The sequence below is a fragment of the Trichosurus vulpecula genome, chromosome X (genome assembly GCF_011100635.1).
Source record: "Trichosurus vulpecula isolate mTriVul1 chromosome X, mTriVul1.pri, whole genome shotgun sequence".
NCBI classification, from domain to species: domain Eukaryota; kingdom Metazoa; phylum Chordata; class Mammalia; order Diprotodontia; family Phalangeridae; genus Trichosurus; species Trichosurus vulpecula.
The window spans coordinates 40,902,492-40,918,635 of record NC_050582.1 but is presented as its reverse complement, the minus strand read 5'-3'; the positions used below and the strand labels follow the sequence as shown (position 1 = coordinate 40,918,635).

The 16,144-nt window shown below is 42.6% G+C and overlaps 1 protein-coding gene across 1 annotated transcript; it reads left to right on the top strand.

The window, feature by feature from the left end:
* The first annotated feature begins 773 nt into the window (after window positions 1-773).
* LOC118832519 (40S ribosomal protein S15a-like) lies at window positions 774-2,203 on the top strand. Its single transcript, XM_036739815.1, has 2 exons — window positions 774-790; window positions 1,801-2,203. The coding sequence occupies exons 1-2, from the start codon at window positions 774-776 to the stop codon at window positions 2,201-2,203; spliced, it is 420 nt and encodes a 139-aa protein (XP_036595710.1).
* The last annotated feature ends 13,941 nt before the right edge of the window (window positions 2,204-16,144 follow it).

Sequence of the window (16,144 nt, the reverse complement as noted above, 5' to 3'; positions counted from 1 at the left end):
GTACTGCCTCTGTCTTTGCAATCAGAGAGAACGTCATGCTGGTCATAAACCTCTGAACCCTTTAAGAAGATGCTTGAAGCGGTTAGGGAGGGTCACGCCCATAGAAGTCAAGGCTCTGATCCTTTCCTGCAATGTGGAACTCATTTTGTTCTTTCTCAGCCATAGTGTCCTCTGTCTTTTGAATTATGCATGATTTATTCGGAAAGGGAATGCTAATTTCCCTCTGCTTTCTTGTTTTGTGTGAATAAATTATTTTCTTGGGATTTGCATGTTAATCACCTGCTCTCATTGCAGCAAAGCACACGCCAATTAAAAAAAAAAACACCTCTTCATCAGCTCATAAGATGTGAGTGAGACTTAGGATACATTTGGTGTGGGCATTGTTTCAAAGGACCCTGGGAGGAACAACCCAAATCTGCAAATTTTTCTTGTGGCTTCAATGGAAAATCTTATCTAATACCCAAAAGCCGACTACCAGCAAGAAAACTTTTTTGAAATAATTATCATATGGCATTAAGGAAGAAGGTGGAGTGGATCCTTCTACTACAATTTAGTTTATTTCTTGGCCTGGGTCTCCCCCCTTGGTAGCTCTCCAGGGAACATAAGCTTCAAACTGAAGGTCATGACTTGAAACAGTCAGAAGGAGCTAGCCTGTGATTTTGTGCTTTGAAATTAAATTATCCAGCAAAGGAACCTAATTATACCTTTCATTTTTATTCTGGCTCTTCCAAGGAGACCTCCACTAAAATCATCATTCTATGCTGTCTCGTGGCATGGAGGTGAGCCCTGGGTTCTGGAATGCTGCGCCAATAGAGTGTAAGCTCTTGAAGTTATAACCAAGTTGAAAAGGTTGTGTGTATGGGTCTGGTGATAAACCTGTATGTTTAGCATCCTAGGACTAGCAGTTTAGAAAAAGTAAGAATCAGAAGGTTGACCCTCAGATGTTGATTTTTTGGGAGCGCCACAGACATTCATGAAGGCTGCCTAGTAAAGAGTGGAAGGGGGTGTAATTAGCATTAGTGGAGGGAAGAACTAACAAAACTGCAGATTGTTACATTATGAAAGTATTATGAGGGGAAATGGAAACACTGTGGTTGGTTTAGTTTGCCTTCTTAACTGACATTTTGTTCAATTACTGAGTGTCAGTGATTTGTAGACTTATATTGAGTCAACTCAAGAGCAAACATTAAGTGCCTACTATGTGAGAGGCAGTGTTCTAGGTACTGCAGATACAAAGCAAAAGCAAAACCCTGTCCTTAAAGGCAAGAACTTCTTAAGGGAGAATGAAATATTGTTGAGTTACCCTTAGGAACTCTAGCACGTGGACCAGTGTTCTTTGGGACCTAAACCTATTTTCTTGGGAGACCCAAATTAATTTTCTAAATTAGAATCCTAACATCTTTAGAGTCTCACACACATACTTTATCTATTGTGAAAATGCCTTACAAGACCACTCAGTTCCTCAGTTTACTCACCTCCTATAAGCTACTCCACCCCACCTCAACCACACAAAAAGATGGTCTTACCTTTGATCTTACCATCTCCTACAGATGTACCAGCTCTGTGTTCAAGAATTCTGAAATCTCCTTATCTGACCATAATCTATCAACTTTTCATCTTTCTCTGCCTTCCCTTACAAAACCCTACTCTTTGCACTATGACCTCCAATCCCTTGACCCCAGGCCATCTCTCTAGCAATTCCCTCTTCTCCCCATCTTGACCTCTTGGTGAACTAATTCAACTCTCCACTGTCTTCCTCTCTTGAAAATCCCTACCCCCTCTCTTTCCGCCATCTTGCAGGGCTGCCACCGTGGTACACATGAATGTCCTAGAAGATGCTCTCAAAAGCATCAGCAATGCAGAAAAGCGAGGAAAACGCCAGGTTCTCATTAGGCCGTGCTTCAAAGTAATTGTCCGGTTCTTAACTGTGGTGATGAAGCATGGTTATGTTGTCAAATTTGAGATCATTGATGATCACAGAGCGGGAAAAATTGTTGTAAACCTCATGGGCAGATTAAACAAGTGTGGTGTAATCAGCCCCAGATTTGATGTTCAATTGAAAGATCTGGAAAAGTGGCAGAATAATCTCCTACCATCCCATCAGTTTGGGTTTATTGTGCTTACAACCTCAGCTGGCATCATGGACCATGAGGAAGCAAGACGAAAACACACAGGAGGAAAAATCCTGGGGTTCTTTTTCTAAGGGTGTAAAACATACATACATATAAAATGCTCCAATGGACAAAAAAAAAGAAAATCCCTACCCCTGTTACCATGTCCCCAGTTACACTCAGCCAAGCCTCAGCTTTGGATCATTCCCACCATTCAAAGCCTTCATGCCCACGTGTGAGCTGCTGAACAAAGATGGAGAAAATCACTCATCAGTTCTGACAGGGTCCACTACAAATCGACATTACACAACCTCAACTGGGCCCTCATTGATACTAGGCAATCCTACTATACCTCCTTTATGAACTCACTATTCTACTCTCCACAGTGACTCTTCAAAACCTTTTCATCTCTCCTCAAATTTCCCATAACTACATGCCCACACACGTGCACACACATGCACACATGCACTTACTCGTAGCTGAGAACTTTGGCTGCTTATATTTTACAGAAAAAATTGAGGCCATTTATAGTGAGTTCCCTCTTCTCCCCTCTTCCTTATCTCGTGTCACTCATGCCTCCTGCCACTCCCTCTTCCTTCACCAGTGTCTCACATGATGAAGTGGCTTTACTCCTTACCAAAGCTAACCCCTCTACTTATTCAAGTGATCTCATTGTGTCCTGTTTCCTCCAACCAATTATCTCCTCTGTCGCCCCCACTCTTTCACTTATTTTCTTTTTTTTGTTGTTTTTTTGTTTTGTTTTAGAGGGTGGAAGGTAGGGCAGTTGGGGTTAAGTGACTTGCCCAAGGTCACACAGCTAGTACGTGTGTCAAGTGTCTGAGGCCTCATTTGAACTCAGGTCCTTCTGACTCCAGGGCTGGTGCTCTACTCACTGTGCCACCTAGCTGCCCCTTTCACTTATTTTCAATCTCTCCCTGTCTACTGGCTCGTTCTTTACTGCCTGCAAACATGCCAGTATCCTCCCCATCCTGCAAAAACTCTTGCTTGATCCCCACTCACTAGCTTCCTATATGTTTTCTGCCCTTTGTAGCTAAACTCCTTGAAAAGGCTGTCTACAGTAGGTGCCTCTACTTTCTCTTCTCCCACTCTCTTCTTAATCCCTTACAGTCCAGTTTCTGACTTTATTCCACCAAAACTACCCTCTCCAAAGTTACATATCATCTCTGAGTTGCCAAATCCAATGGTTTTTTCTCAATCCACATTCTCCTTGACCTCTCTGTAGCCTTTGACACCATGCATTACTCTCCTCCTTGATACTCTTTTCTCTAGGTTTTCAGGACACCCCTCTCTCTTGGTTCTCTTCCTGCCTATCTGACCACTCCTCATTCTCTTTTGCTGGATCCTCTTCCAGATCATGCCCTCTAATCGTAGATGTCCCTGAGAGTTTTGTTCTGGACCTTCTCTTCTCTCTCTGTACTACTTCACTTGGTGATCTCATCTGTTCCCATGGTTTTAATTACCATCTCTATGCTGATGATTCTCAAATCTACCCACCCCTCCCCTGACCTCTCTGCTGACCTCCAAATCTCACATCTCCAACTGCCTCTTAGACATCTCAAACTGGATGTCCAGTAGACATCTTAATCTCAAGATGTCCAAAATAGGACTCATCTTTCCCCCTTCCCTGCCTCCCACCTTCCCTATTTCCGTAGAGGGTAACACCATCCTCACAGTCCTTCAGGCATACAAGCTAAGAGTCATCCTTGACTTCTCACTCTCTCTCACCCTCCCCCCATCCAGTTCATTGCCAAGGCCTGTCAGTTTCACCTTGGCAGCATCTCTCCAAAATGCCCCCTTCTCTCCTCTGACACTGCCACCACCCTGGGGCAGGCTCTCATCACTTCATGCCTAGATTATTGCAGTAGCCTGCAATGGCTCCACTTGCCCCAGGTCTCTCCCCACTCCGATCCATCCTCATTCTGCCACCAAAGTGATTTTCCTAAAGCACAGGTCCAACCATGTCATTCCTCTATTCAATAAACTCTAGTGACTCCCTATTGCCTCCAGGAGCAGATACTAAATGCTCTTTGCCTGCGCAAAGCCCTTCACAACCTAGCCCTCACCTACCTTTCCAGTCTTTTTATATCTTACTCCCTGCCATGTACTCTCAGTCCAGTGACACGTGCCTTCTGGCTACTCCACAGACAAGACACCCCATTTCTTGGTTTCCAGACAATTTCTCTTGCTAACCCTCATGCCTGGGACACTTTGCCTTCTCTGCTCCAACTATTGACCTCCCTGGCTTCCTTTAAGTCCCAACTAAAATCTCATCTTTTACAAGAAGCCTTCCTCAATGCCTCTTAATTCTAGTGCCTTCCCTCTCTCAATTATTTCTTATTTATCCTGTATGTAGCTTTTGTTGTTGTTATTGTAGAAGTCAATCATATCCAACTCTCGGTGACTCCACTTGGGGTTTTCTTGGCAAAGATACTGGACTGGTTTGCCATTTTCTTCTCCAGCTCATTTTACAGATGAAGAAACTGAGGCAACCAGAGTAAAATGACTTGCCCAAGGTCACCCAGCTATTAAGTGTCTGAGGCTGGATTTGAACTTAGGGAGATGAGTCTTCCTGACTCCATGCTTGGCACTCTCTCTATACACTGCAAGCTAGCTTTGTATATATTTGTTTACATGTTGTCTCCCCCATTAGAGTGTCAGCTTCTTGAAGACAAGAACTGTCTTTTGCCTTTTTTTTTGTATCCCCAGTTCTTAGCACAGTGCCAGTCATACAGTAGGTGCTTAACAAATGCTTATTGATGATCAATGATGGCCTTTAGCTTGAAGAAATCAAGTACAAGAGAGCATACTACTCTTCTTTGCCTAATTTTGTTTTGGGAGAGTTTCTCTTTAATTCACTAATTAATAATCTCTGGTCATAGGATCATAGCTTTAGAGCTAGAAGGGACCCTGAATGTCATCTAGTCCAACCTGGTCATTTTACTGATGAAGAATTTCTTGCCCAAAGGTTTAGTGACTTGGTCAAGGTCATCTATATGTAGGTAGTGGCAGAGTCAGTTCTTGAACCCAGGTCCACGGATACCAAATCTAGCCCTTTTTCCACCACACCATTGTCAATTGCTACAACAGAAGTATAGATTTACTAAACACCTGATACAAAGATCTCCTGTGCTTATCACTTTTGTCTTTGGAATGGAAGCTACTTGAATATGGGGATTATGTTGTTTTTACTCTTTATCTCTCTTGCACAGTGCTTCACACATAGGCGCTTAATGTTTGTTGAGATGCCCAAATAGCCAGACCATTAACTAGTGCCACCACATTCTCTTCCTTATATTGAATTTGAATCTACCTTACCATAGCTCCTAGTGTAGGATCAGAGATTTAAAGACTGGAAGGTACCTTAAAGGTCATCTAGTCCAATTCTTTTATTTTATAGATGAAACTGACACTCAAGGAAGTTAAATGACTTGTCCAAGATCAGTTAGCCAATAGCAGAGCTGAGATTTGAACCCAAGTCCTCTGACTCCTAATGCAGAGCTCTTTCCACAACAAGGTGATTGTTGCTCCATGGGAGCTCTTCTGTGTGACCATCTATCAGATATGACAACTATAGCCACCATTTCACCTCTTAAAGTCTCTTCCATTTCCGTTATCTATTCCTTGCAAGGCTCTCATAGCCTTCATCCTGGTTGCCCTTCTCTAGATATTGAATGATTTCTACTTTGTCAAAGTTCCTCTTTAAGTCTGATACCCCAAATTGAACACAAAACTCTGGATGTGATCAGCAGTACTACAAGGGGATTATTATCTACATTGTTCCGGACGATGCTTCTATTAATGCATTAATGCTAATTGCATTAACTTTCTTAGCATCCGCCTCACACTGTTGCCTCACATTAAGCTTGGAATATAATTAGGCTCCTTTACTGGTTAATTGAATTTCAGAATATTTCCTGGTACAGTGTGACTATACTCAAAATATTACCCCACAATCCTAAGAAGTCATTCAATTAGCTAGTTTTTCCCATGTCTTTGTAATTGCAACAAAGGCTAGATAGTGGTCTCACAGATTCTCAGCTGCTCTCCATCTAGCTGTCCCATGTCTCTTACCAGCATATCATGGGGATCTTTACCAAAAGCCCAGTTGAAAGTGAAAAGACTTTTTGCTGATGAAAAAATGGATCCCTTTAGGTTAGATGAGAACTGGAGCCTTTCTCACCCAGTACCATCTCCTGCCATGGGTTTGACCCAACAATTAGGACCAGTTATTCTGAATGGCTAACTTTGCATTAGCAAAAGAGTCAAAAAGCTGGGCCTCTTGGCATCCTAACTGGCATCCCATCGAAATGGGAGGTTCGAGTTCCTAAACCCTAGCTAAGCTATAGTTTTAGGTCACTCAGTCAAACACTTGTCAAGTGCTTCCTATGTGCCAGGCACTGTGTTAAGTGCTGGAGGTCCAAATATGATAAAGAAAGTCGGTCCCTGCACTCAAGGAGCTCACAATTTAATGGTGAGAGGAGAGCGGCCTGCCTGGGATTTGTGGGAGCATAGAATACTATGTTCTGTCATTTCCTACCTTTGCCTGCTCTTAGCTCTCCTGCCTGGCTCTGTAGCTGCCTCTATTCCCCCTGCTTAATGTCTCACCATCTGATGCCCTTCTTTGTGCCTGTCTTTCTTCCCTTTCCTCAGTTTCAGGAGTGAGTGTACCAAGTCAAGCCCTCCCCACCCCAAACAGCTTTTAAGCCAGTGTCTCATCACAATCATCATATCTCAGAGGCCCCCTAATCTAATACACACCCTTATAGGAATTCTTTTTGCAAAGTCTCTATGACAAGGGGTCATATAGCCTCCACATGCAGGCCTTCAGAGGTAGCCTATTTTCACTCCAATTGTTAGGAAGTTTTTTTTAGCTTAAATCTGTCTCTCTGCCATTCTAGTACAGTGGAAATAGCCCTTTATTTAGAAAGAGATGACCTGGGTATAGATCTTGGCTCTGCCACTTACTACTGATATCACTTGATCTCTCTAGTCAGAGTTGTGTCCTAGGCTCTCTTTTCTTCTCCCCGTATTCTCTCTCAGTAACCACATCAGATCCCTTGGGTTTAACTATCACCTCTGTGGCAAACAACTTATAGATCTACATCTCCAGCCCCAACCTCTCCCCCAAGCTTCAGTCCCACATCACAAATTGCCCATTAGAAATTTCAAAATGGGTATCCTGGGGACATCTTAAACTCAACATGTCTAAAACAGAATTTTTTAATCTTCCCCTGCATGGTCCCCTCTTCCAAGCTTCCTTAGATCCCTACACACTGCTGCCAAAGTAATTTTCCTTAAGTTCAGATCTGACCCTGTGACTCCCCTACTCGACCAACTCCAGGGGCTCCTTATTGACACTGGCCTCTTGGCTGTTCTGTGAACATGATGCTTCCATCTCTTGGTTCTGGGCATTTTCTCTGGCTGTTCCCTATGCTCTGAATGATTTCTTTCCTCAAATCCACCTACCAACTTTCCCCAGCTCCTTTAAGTTCCAACTAAAATCCCATCCTTTACAGGAAGCCTTTCCCAGCCTCTCTCAATTCTAGTACCTTTTCCCTTTGTTAATTATTTCCTGTTTCTCCTGTATGTATTTTCTCTGTATTTGTGTGTATTTGCATGTTGTCTCCACCATTAGATTGTAAGTTGATGGCTACTCAGGACAGCCTTTGTCTTGCTTCCTCACCAGCTTTTTCTGGGATCTGGAGACCCAACCACCCAACCCTAATGCTAGTCTACTTGCTTCCCAGGCTCCTTCCTGTCAGACTTCTCCCTCTTCCTTGCTTGGACAAAGATTAGGCCTCTTCCCCATCTCTGCTAACCTTAATCTACTCTTTTCCCTCCCCCTACTGCAAGTCTCAGGTTTCATAGGATCATAGATTTAGAGTGGATGGGATCTTAGCGGTCATCTAGTCTGGTCCCCTTACTTTATAGATGGGGAAACTGAGGCCTCAGTTAAGTGTCTTGCCTAAGGCCGCACGGCTAGGTCCTCTGACTCCAAATCTTTATACTGCAGATTTGTCATTTATTTCAATGATGATAATGATAATAGCTCTCGTTTATATAGGACTTAAGGTTTGCAAAGCGCTTTACAAATATTATTTGTTCCTTATAACTCTGGGAGGTAGATGGTATTATCATCTCCATTTGATAGGTAAGGAAATTGAGGCAGGTGGAGGTTAAGTGACTTCCCCAGGGTCACCCAACTAGTGTCTGTGGTTGGATTTGAACTCAGGTCTTCCTGACACCAGGCCCTCTCTCTTCACTGTGCCACCAGCTGCCTCAAACGATGTCATAAACTTTCTTGTTCTTAAACTCATCCCTTTGTCTCTTATGTTATTTCAGCCTCTGACAAAGTTGTTTGGGAATGCACCTATGCTCCTTAATGGAAGTTTTATTATAGACAAGGAGTAGATGAATGTGTGAACTTTCCTGGATCCTCAGTAAAACTATGTATTAACTTAACTTACTGACCCTCTCCTCATTCTGAGAAATGTGAAAAAGAGAGGGTTTTTTCCAGGTTTTGTTTTTGGGCCTGGGGTTGAAGAGGAGGAGTATCATTACAATGGAAGATCCAAGCTGTAAGCTGCTCTTTAAAAATAAATAACACAGTTGGCCCACGTGGACCTATATGGCATCTACTGATGGAAAAACGAATAGACATCCTTCAATGCAAAGGTCACAGTCTCTCAATCTGGAAGGGATTTCAAAGATCATCTGGTTTAATTCATCTGAATTTTATAGATGAGGACGCTGAGGGCCAGAGTGGTTGAGTTGTCCAAGTTTATACTAGTATTAAATAACCACAGCATTAGGATTTAAACCCAGGTCTGACACCAAATTTAATATCCTTCTCACTATGTGTCACTAATGATACTGCACTGAGTTGGGTGTTTTTGGTTTTGTTTTTTGCGGTAGTGGTTGGTTTGTGCTGAGCCATCCCTACTTCTGCTGGGTCTCTGGGATTGTTGTTGTTGTTCAGTTGTTTTTCAGTCATGTTGAACTCTTCATGACCCCATTTGGGGTTTACTTGGCAGAGATCCTGGAGTGGTCTGCCATTTCCTTCTCCAGCTCACTTTACAGATGAGGAAACTGAAGCAAACAGGGTGAAGTGACTTGCTCAGGGTCACACAGCTAGGAAGTGTCAGAGGCCAGATTTGAACTCAGGAAGATGAGTCTTCCTAACTCCAGGGCAGGCACTGTATCCACTGCAGCGCCACCTAGCTGCCCCTGGACCTCTGGGATGGCCAACAGTATATATCTATGATGTTATCAGTCAAATTAAAGGACAGTTTGTTTTTCTCTGTAAGTCTAACTGACCCTTATGGGAACTGAGTCATAAACTTGGCCGAGGGGAAACCCATGTTCTAATCAACCAGTCCAGACCATGGGACTTTGGTCATACTTCTCCCTCAGTTTGGAGCCCTGTATTTCAAGAAGGATGTTGACAAGCTTTAAGTCAAAGGAGGGAAACCAGAATGGTAAAATGGTGATAGGACTCAGAGCTTTTTGTTGTGTGAGAGGCAGCTAATGACGCTCTGGAGATGTTTACCCTGGAGAAGGGGAGACATACTGGGAATGTGATAGCTATCTTCAGTTATCTAAAGGATTGTCACCTGGAAGAAGGAAGTAGATGTCTGTGACTGCAGAAGACAGAACTAGCATCAGTAGGTGGAAGAGATAAGGAAGCTGATTTTATCTAGTTCAGTATATTAAAAATTCTTAACTAATTATCCAAAAGTTGAAAGGTATTCCTTAGGAAACAATGAGCTCACTTTCACTGGAAATTTCCAAGCAGAGAACTTAGTGGCCACCTGTTAGGGCTGTAGAGGGAATTCTGGGTGGGAGACTAGACAAGATGCCTTCCAAATTCCTTCCTACTATAATCTCTTTTGATTCTCGGAAAGTCTTTATCCCTTTTTGGCAGGGGCATAAGATGGTGAGACCCTGTCACTGTGTTAAATTTGACAGTACTGGGGATCACATATGGTTCAACTATAGGACAGACAAGAAAGCCAAATCCAGTACTGACCAAGAAGTTGTGTTATTTTTAATCGTATGTATAGGGTGTGTTTGTGAGTGACTGGTAGTTTTGTCCCTCATTAGTCATCTTTTCTGCCTCCTTTATTGAGGTGAATGCTGCTGATGAAAGGCATTACTGGCTTCTCTTTACAGGGCCTTGATAGGGCCCTCAGTATTCAACCAAACCCCTGCTTCCCAGACCCAAGCATGGAGTAATGGAGCCAGAGAGAAATGCATTCCCTACCAGCGATTGGAAACTGTGTTGGTGCCTCATATTGATAATACTGAATCACCTCAAACTCTTTTACCACACCTCTGATCCAATCCCATCTAAGAAGCTAGATCATCATATGCAAGAAAAATGGTAATCTCACCCAGTGGTATCAAACTCAAGCCACGTGTTTGCTTAGAAACCCACATAATCATATTATCTATGTTCTAGTGTATTTTTATTTATCTTATTAAGTATTTCCCAATTATGTTTAATCTGGTTCTGGCCACACTCAGGAGTGTTACAGCTGGCATGCAGCTGGCTGGGCATGTGTTTGACACCTATGATCTAACCTATAGTAAAGTGAATTTTCCACAGCCTCTGCTAAGTAGTCTGCTTTGCATTGAATCACTTTAAGGAGTTAAGCTGAAGTAATAGAATAGCCCTCAAATGAGCATCAGGAGATGTGCGTTTAGGCCTGATTTTACCACTGTGTTGCTATGTGACCTTGCCCAAGTCACTCCCCCATTTAGGCCTTAGTTTTCTTTGTCCAGGAAGACTAGATAAAATGGTTGTTAAAGTTCCTTGCAGCTCTGACCTTGTGTGAGTCTATGCAGAGAGGTCCATCCTCTTCTGATTCCAAGCTATCATAGTATCCTGGACTTAGAGGTATGGAAGACTTTAGAGATCTTGATTCTAGTCTGATACCCTTTTTTATTAGATGAGGAAATTGAGGCCCATAGAGATGGAAGTGACTTTCCCAAGGTAACAGGTAATAAGTGACAGAGCTGGGATTGGAACTCAGGTCCTGTAACTCTAAATCGAGTATTGTTTCCATTGTACTCCACCTCAAAAATCTCCCCCAAGACTGACCCCCCCCCAGGGACATTTAATAAGATATCATGCCAAAGCTTGCACCAAGCAAGCAATAAGTATGCTCTGGGTTCCACTTTCCAGCCAGTTGTGTGCCTACTGAGGGTAAAATGGCTTTGTCTAGTAACCTGCCCATCATTCAGCAGTCCCCCTTTCTCCATCCATGCAAAGTCTTCACTTCTGATATTATCAGCCATCCCACCCACAAGCTGGCAAGCACACACATCCCCTGGCTTCCTTTTTTCTGCCCTGGCACTAATGCCCCAAACACTGCTTCCATGGTGTGTTTGTAGGCTGACAAGAGGGCCTCTGAATACCAGCTTTGGCAGGATTTCATTCACACCATCAGACACTCTGTCCGGGGGTTTGGTTTATGGGTTTTTTTTTTCTTTGTTACAAGGAAAAGCTCATTTTGGTGAAGGAAAAATGTGGAGGGGGTCAAGGTGGGGAATATTTAGGATTAATTGAATTGTTTAAAAGGCATCAGTAAAATGTACTGAAACATCACAAAGAAACTTTGCCTTTGCCTGGACAGGCGCTTCTCCCCCAGGAGTAGAAGGCAGCATCCTATCGATAAGCTGCCGCATATTGGGGAATTCACGTAATCACTTCCGCTGTCTCTCTTCTTTCTCCCTAGCAACACGACTTCTGAAACACCAATGCTTTGTAGCTTTTCTGAGCCGCCTCCTAGCGGACCACCAGATCCTGATTATTCGGTACGCCTCCTCCCACCTCCAGCTCACTAGTTTCAATGGGGCTTGCTGGCAGCTGGGGGTGGGGGGGGGAACAATCTGGCCTTTCATCGGGCCTTGCTTGTGAAACATGAGATGGCCCCGCATCTCCTCCAGGGGCTCTGCTGCTATTCTTCCACCTCCGGTTCTCAGGGCCTTCATGTACAGAAAAGGAGAACTTCCCAAACCACCACGGGGGAGGCACGGGTGGGCGGATTGTAGCCTTTAGGTCTGCTTTTGGAAACTCAGCCTATTAGAGAATGCAAAGCAGAATGTTTATCCACAGAATGGCTTAAGAAGCCGTGAAATGTAATCCTGGGTAGAGCAGGATATGATATGCCATGAATTCTGGGGGGAAAATCTCTCAACCTGTCTGTGCGTCAGTTTCCTCCTCCAGAGAGAGAGCTGAATAATTGGTGCAAGCTCACTGTATAGTAATTTTACAAAGATGAATGTGGTAATTGCCATAAAATTCAATTGAATTCAACACTTACTAAATGCCAACTATGTGCAGGGCCCTGTGCTGTGCACTGGGGATACAGGGATGAATAAAATCATGGTCCCTGCCTCTAAGGAGCTCACAGGTCTTGCACATACCCTCTGACGTAAGCTTTATGAATGACATTTTTAAAAAAAGCAATCTGTTCATAGAGTCATTGGTTTTTAGAATGAAAAGAAAGGGACCTTAGCATCTAATCCAGATGCCTCATTGTATATATGAGAAAACAGGCCCACGGAAGGGAAGAGACTTGCCAGTAGTCACAGAGTGGAGTTGTGCTCCAAGGCCATCCGGTCCAACCCCCTCATTTTACAGAAGAGGACACTGAGGCCCGAGGAGGGGAAGGGACTTATTCAAGGTAACACTTAGAATCCTACAGCTAGAGCTGGAAGGGACCTTGGAGGCCATGCAATCCAAAGCCTTCATTTTACAGAGGGGAATACCGAGAGCCAGGTAGAAGAAGGGACTTGACCAAGGTCATACAGCAGTGGCGGGATTCAAATAAATTCAAAGAACAACTGGTTCTCTGCCCTAATGAGCGTTTTAAGTATACAAAAAGATATACCAAAAGGTAGTTTAATATTTCATGCATTTGATATTCAAATAACAATAAAAGAGGTACATAAAACTAGATTATGTTATAAGAAAGAGTTTTAAAATGTTAATGAAAAAATATTAAATAATACCTGACAAAAACTTATCAAAAAAAGCAAAAGCGAAAGCAGCCACGTAATCACAGCAGCCAATGTTGGAACATATGCAGAACCAAAACTCATTTTACCTATTCTAATTCTTTTTTTCTTCTACTTCTATGGCTTCTGAAATGGGTAATAAGATAACCCTTGAAATATATATTTCTATTGGTTCATTGTGTCCCAGCCTCCTATTGGTTTCACCATTCAGGGAACACCAGCTCACTCATAATATCTCGGGGGAATTTGGGGTGTAACAAAAAGAGGAAACAAATAACAGCTTGTCACCCCCTGGTTGTTTGACACTTTCTCTTTATGTCATATGTTTGTTTATTAAAGTAACAAAAATGAGGGAATTAAAATGTAGTATTTCATTAAAGGTATAATGAGTTTTAAGAAATGAATAAATATTACAAGCATAGTTCCATCAATTTTTTTCACCTATGGATGGAATGAACATTACTGCGGGCTCTTAGAAAACGCTGTTGCGCTGATGAATGTTAAAAAAGAGTAAGCAATGTAAATTTGTGATTTGCACATTGGGTAGCTGCCCAGGCACCCACCTTAGAGAGAACCCTGATTACAAGTGCCATTTTAACAACCAGTTTGCCAAACTCAACATAAAATTAGGTATCGGTTCTGCCAAACCAGTGTGAACCAGCTGAATTCCACCATTGTCATACAGGTAATAAGTTCCAGAACTGGGACATGAACCCCAGTCTCTTGCCTCCCCAGTCCAGTGCTCTTTCCATTCCACTGCGTTTCATGTGACTTGTACTGACTTGAATTGTAGCATAGGCAGTGATAACTGGCATTTAGACTTCACTTGTAAAATGCTATACTGAGATTCTCACATTCAAGCCTTATAAGCAACCTTGTGATATAGATGTACTACAAGTATTAGAATCTCTATTTTACAAATGGGGAAATGGAGGCCTAAAGAGGTCAAATGACTTGTCCAAGGTCACATAGTGAGTGTCCAAGGTGGGTTTCACACCCAATTCTTCCTGATTTCCAGTCCAGCTCTCCATCCATCATGCTGATCAGCTCTCTGCTAAGGGGCATGAATCCAAAAGGCCTATGACAAAGAGAACACATCTGACGGTTCTCTTGCTATATTTTCTGAACATCAGAATGCCATTTTCATAAGAGTGATAGCCATAATTACTTCCTGTTATATCCTAATGAATGATGCATCTGTCGAGCATTCACTTTATCAGGCCACTTGATAACCCAACCTACTGTTAATTTTGTTGCTGATTCACTATTCGACTTAAACGTTGTTTGTCTAAAATGATTGATTTTTTTTCCTTCTTGTTCCATGGTAACATTTCAAGATAATTAAGTTTGCCATAGCAAGTTGCCCATCAAGGAAGAGAATTCAATACTTTACTTTAAATTCCCTTTCAAGGTACTTAGAGATCCTCTGGTACCCATTTTTAAGCCCACTAAGTCTGGCATTCCATTCAGTAAGGCCAATGAGGACTTACATCTATAACCTACTTCTTTTGTGTGCCCATGCCTGTACCGTGGAGGCCGTAAGAAAAGGCATACACTTTCTGCCCTTAATGTAGTCTTCGGAGACAAAAACAATGAAACGGTAGTGGTAATCAATCAATGAGCATTTATGTATTTATGTATTTCCTTCTCTATGCCAGGTACTGTGCTGGCACTGGGGATTCAACGAAACAGTCCCTTTTCTCAAGAAGCTTACATTCTCCTGGAGGTGGGGATGGGGAATAACATGTAAACAAATAAGTAAATACAAAATACAAACTTAAGTAAATGGGGAAGGGAATGAACATTTATTAAGTACCTACTATGTGCCAGGCATCTTGCTAAGTGCTTTTTACTAACATTATCTCATTTGATCTTCACAATAACCCTGGGAAGCATGTGCTATTATGATCCCCATTTCACAGATGGGGAAACCGAGGTTATCAAAAGTTAAGTGATATTCCCTGAGTCACACAGCTAATAGGTTTCTGAGGCTAGATTTGAACTCAGTTTTCTTCAACTCTAAAATGAGGACAATAATAGCACCATCCTTCCAGGGTTGTTATGAGGATTAAATGAGGTAATATTTCTGAAGTGCCTAGTGCAGTGCCTAGCAGATAGGAGGTGCTTAATAAATGCTTGCTTCCTTTCTTCTGTAGAAAGTCGCTTAGCCTCCCTGTGACTCAGTTTCCTCTTCTGTAAAATGAGGGGATTGGACTAGATGACCTCTGAGAGGTCCCCTTCATCTCTGGGTCTAGGATCCTGCATGTGACCTTAGGTCAGTGACTTCCCCTCCCCAGCCCTCAGTTTCCTCCTTTGTAATTGTAAAGGTGTTGGCTTTGAGTGGGGCCCTTCCAGCTGTAGGACCCCATAAGAAGTCAGGAGAGCCTTGCCTTGGTCTTGGATTGAACTCAAACTTTCCTCATATTTGAAGTTTGTTTAGTATTATCTATTTTCAGTTTAAGCAAAAAATGAGCGTCTGGCATCCCATGCTCCCTCTAAAGCATATGGGGTTGGGGAGAACATATCTGAGCTGAGCTAAATCTAGAAGCATTGGGTTTCTCATTACAGAACAATGAGGCTCCCTATCAAGACTTCTCAATGGATATTGTTTGTGCTCAGCAGTCAGAAGAAGCTTAAATTATCATCATCGTGCACGCCTATGCTAAGTGGTTTAAGTTTTACAGAGGCGTTTCCAAAGATGGGCTATTTTCTTAAAGGAACTTTTCCCTACAACCAAGTCACCTACTACTCAGATCAACGGCAGCAAATTTATTCCAAAGAGAGCCCCCTCCCCCCCATTTCTTTTCAAGTGCTCTTTAGGTCCTTGAAAAATTCTCTGGGAATGGCACCTATTTGTGCCTGAGTTTGGAACTCTCTTATCTGCAAAGTTGAGAGAGAGGAGAGATATATTTAGGGTCTCTCAACAGAGGTTTAGGACAACAGCTGCTGAAAATGCCAACCCAGGGATTTGGTTTACATCCAGTTTC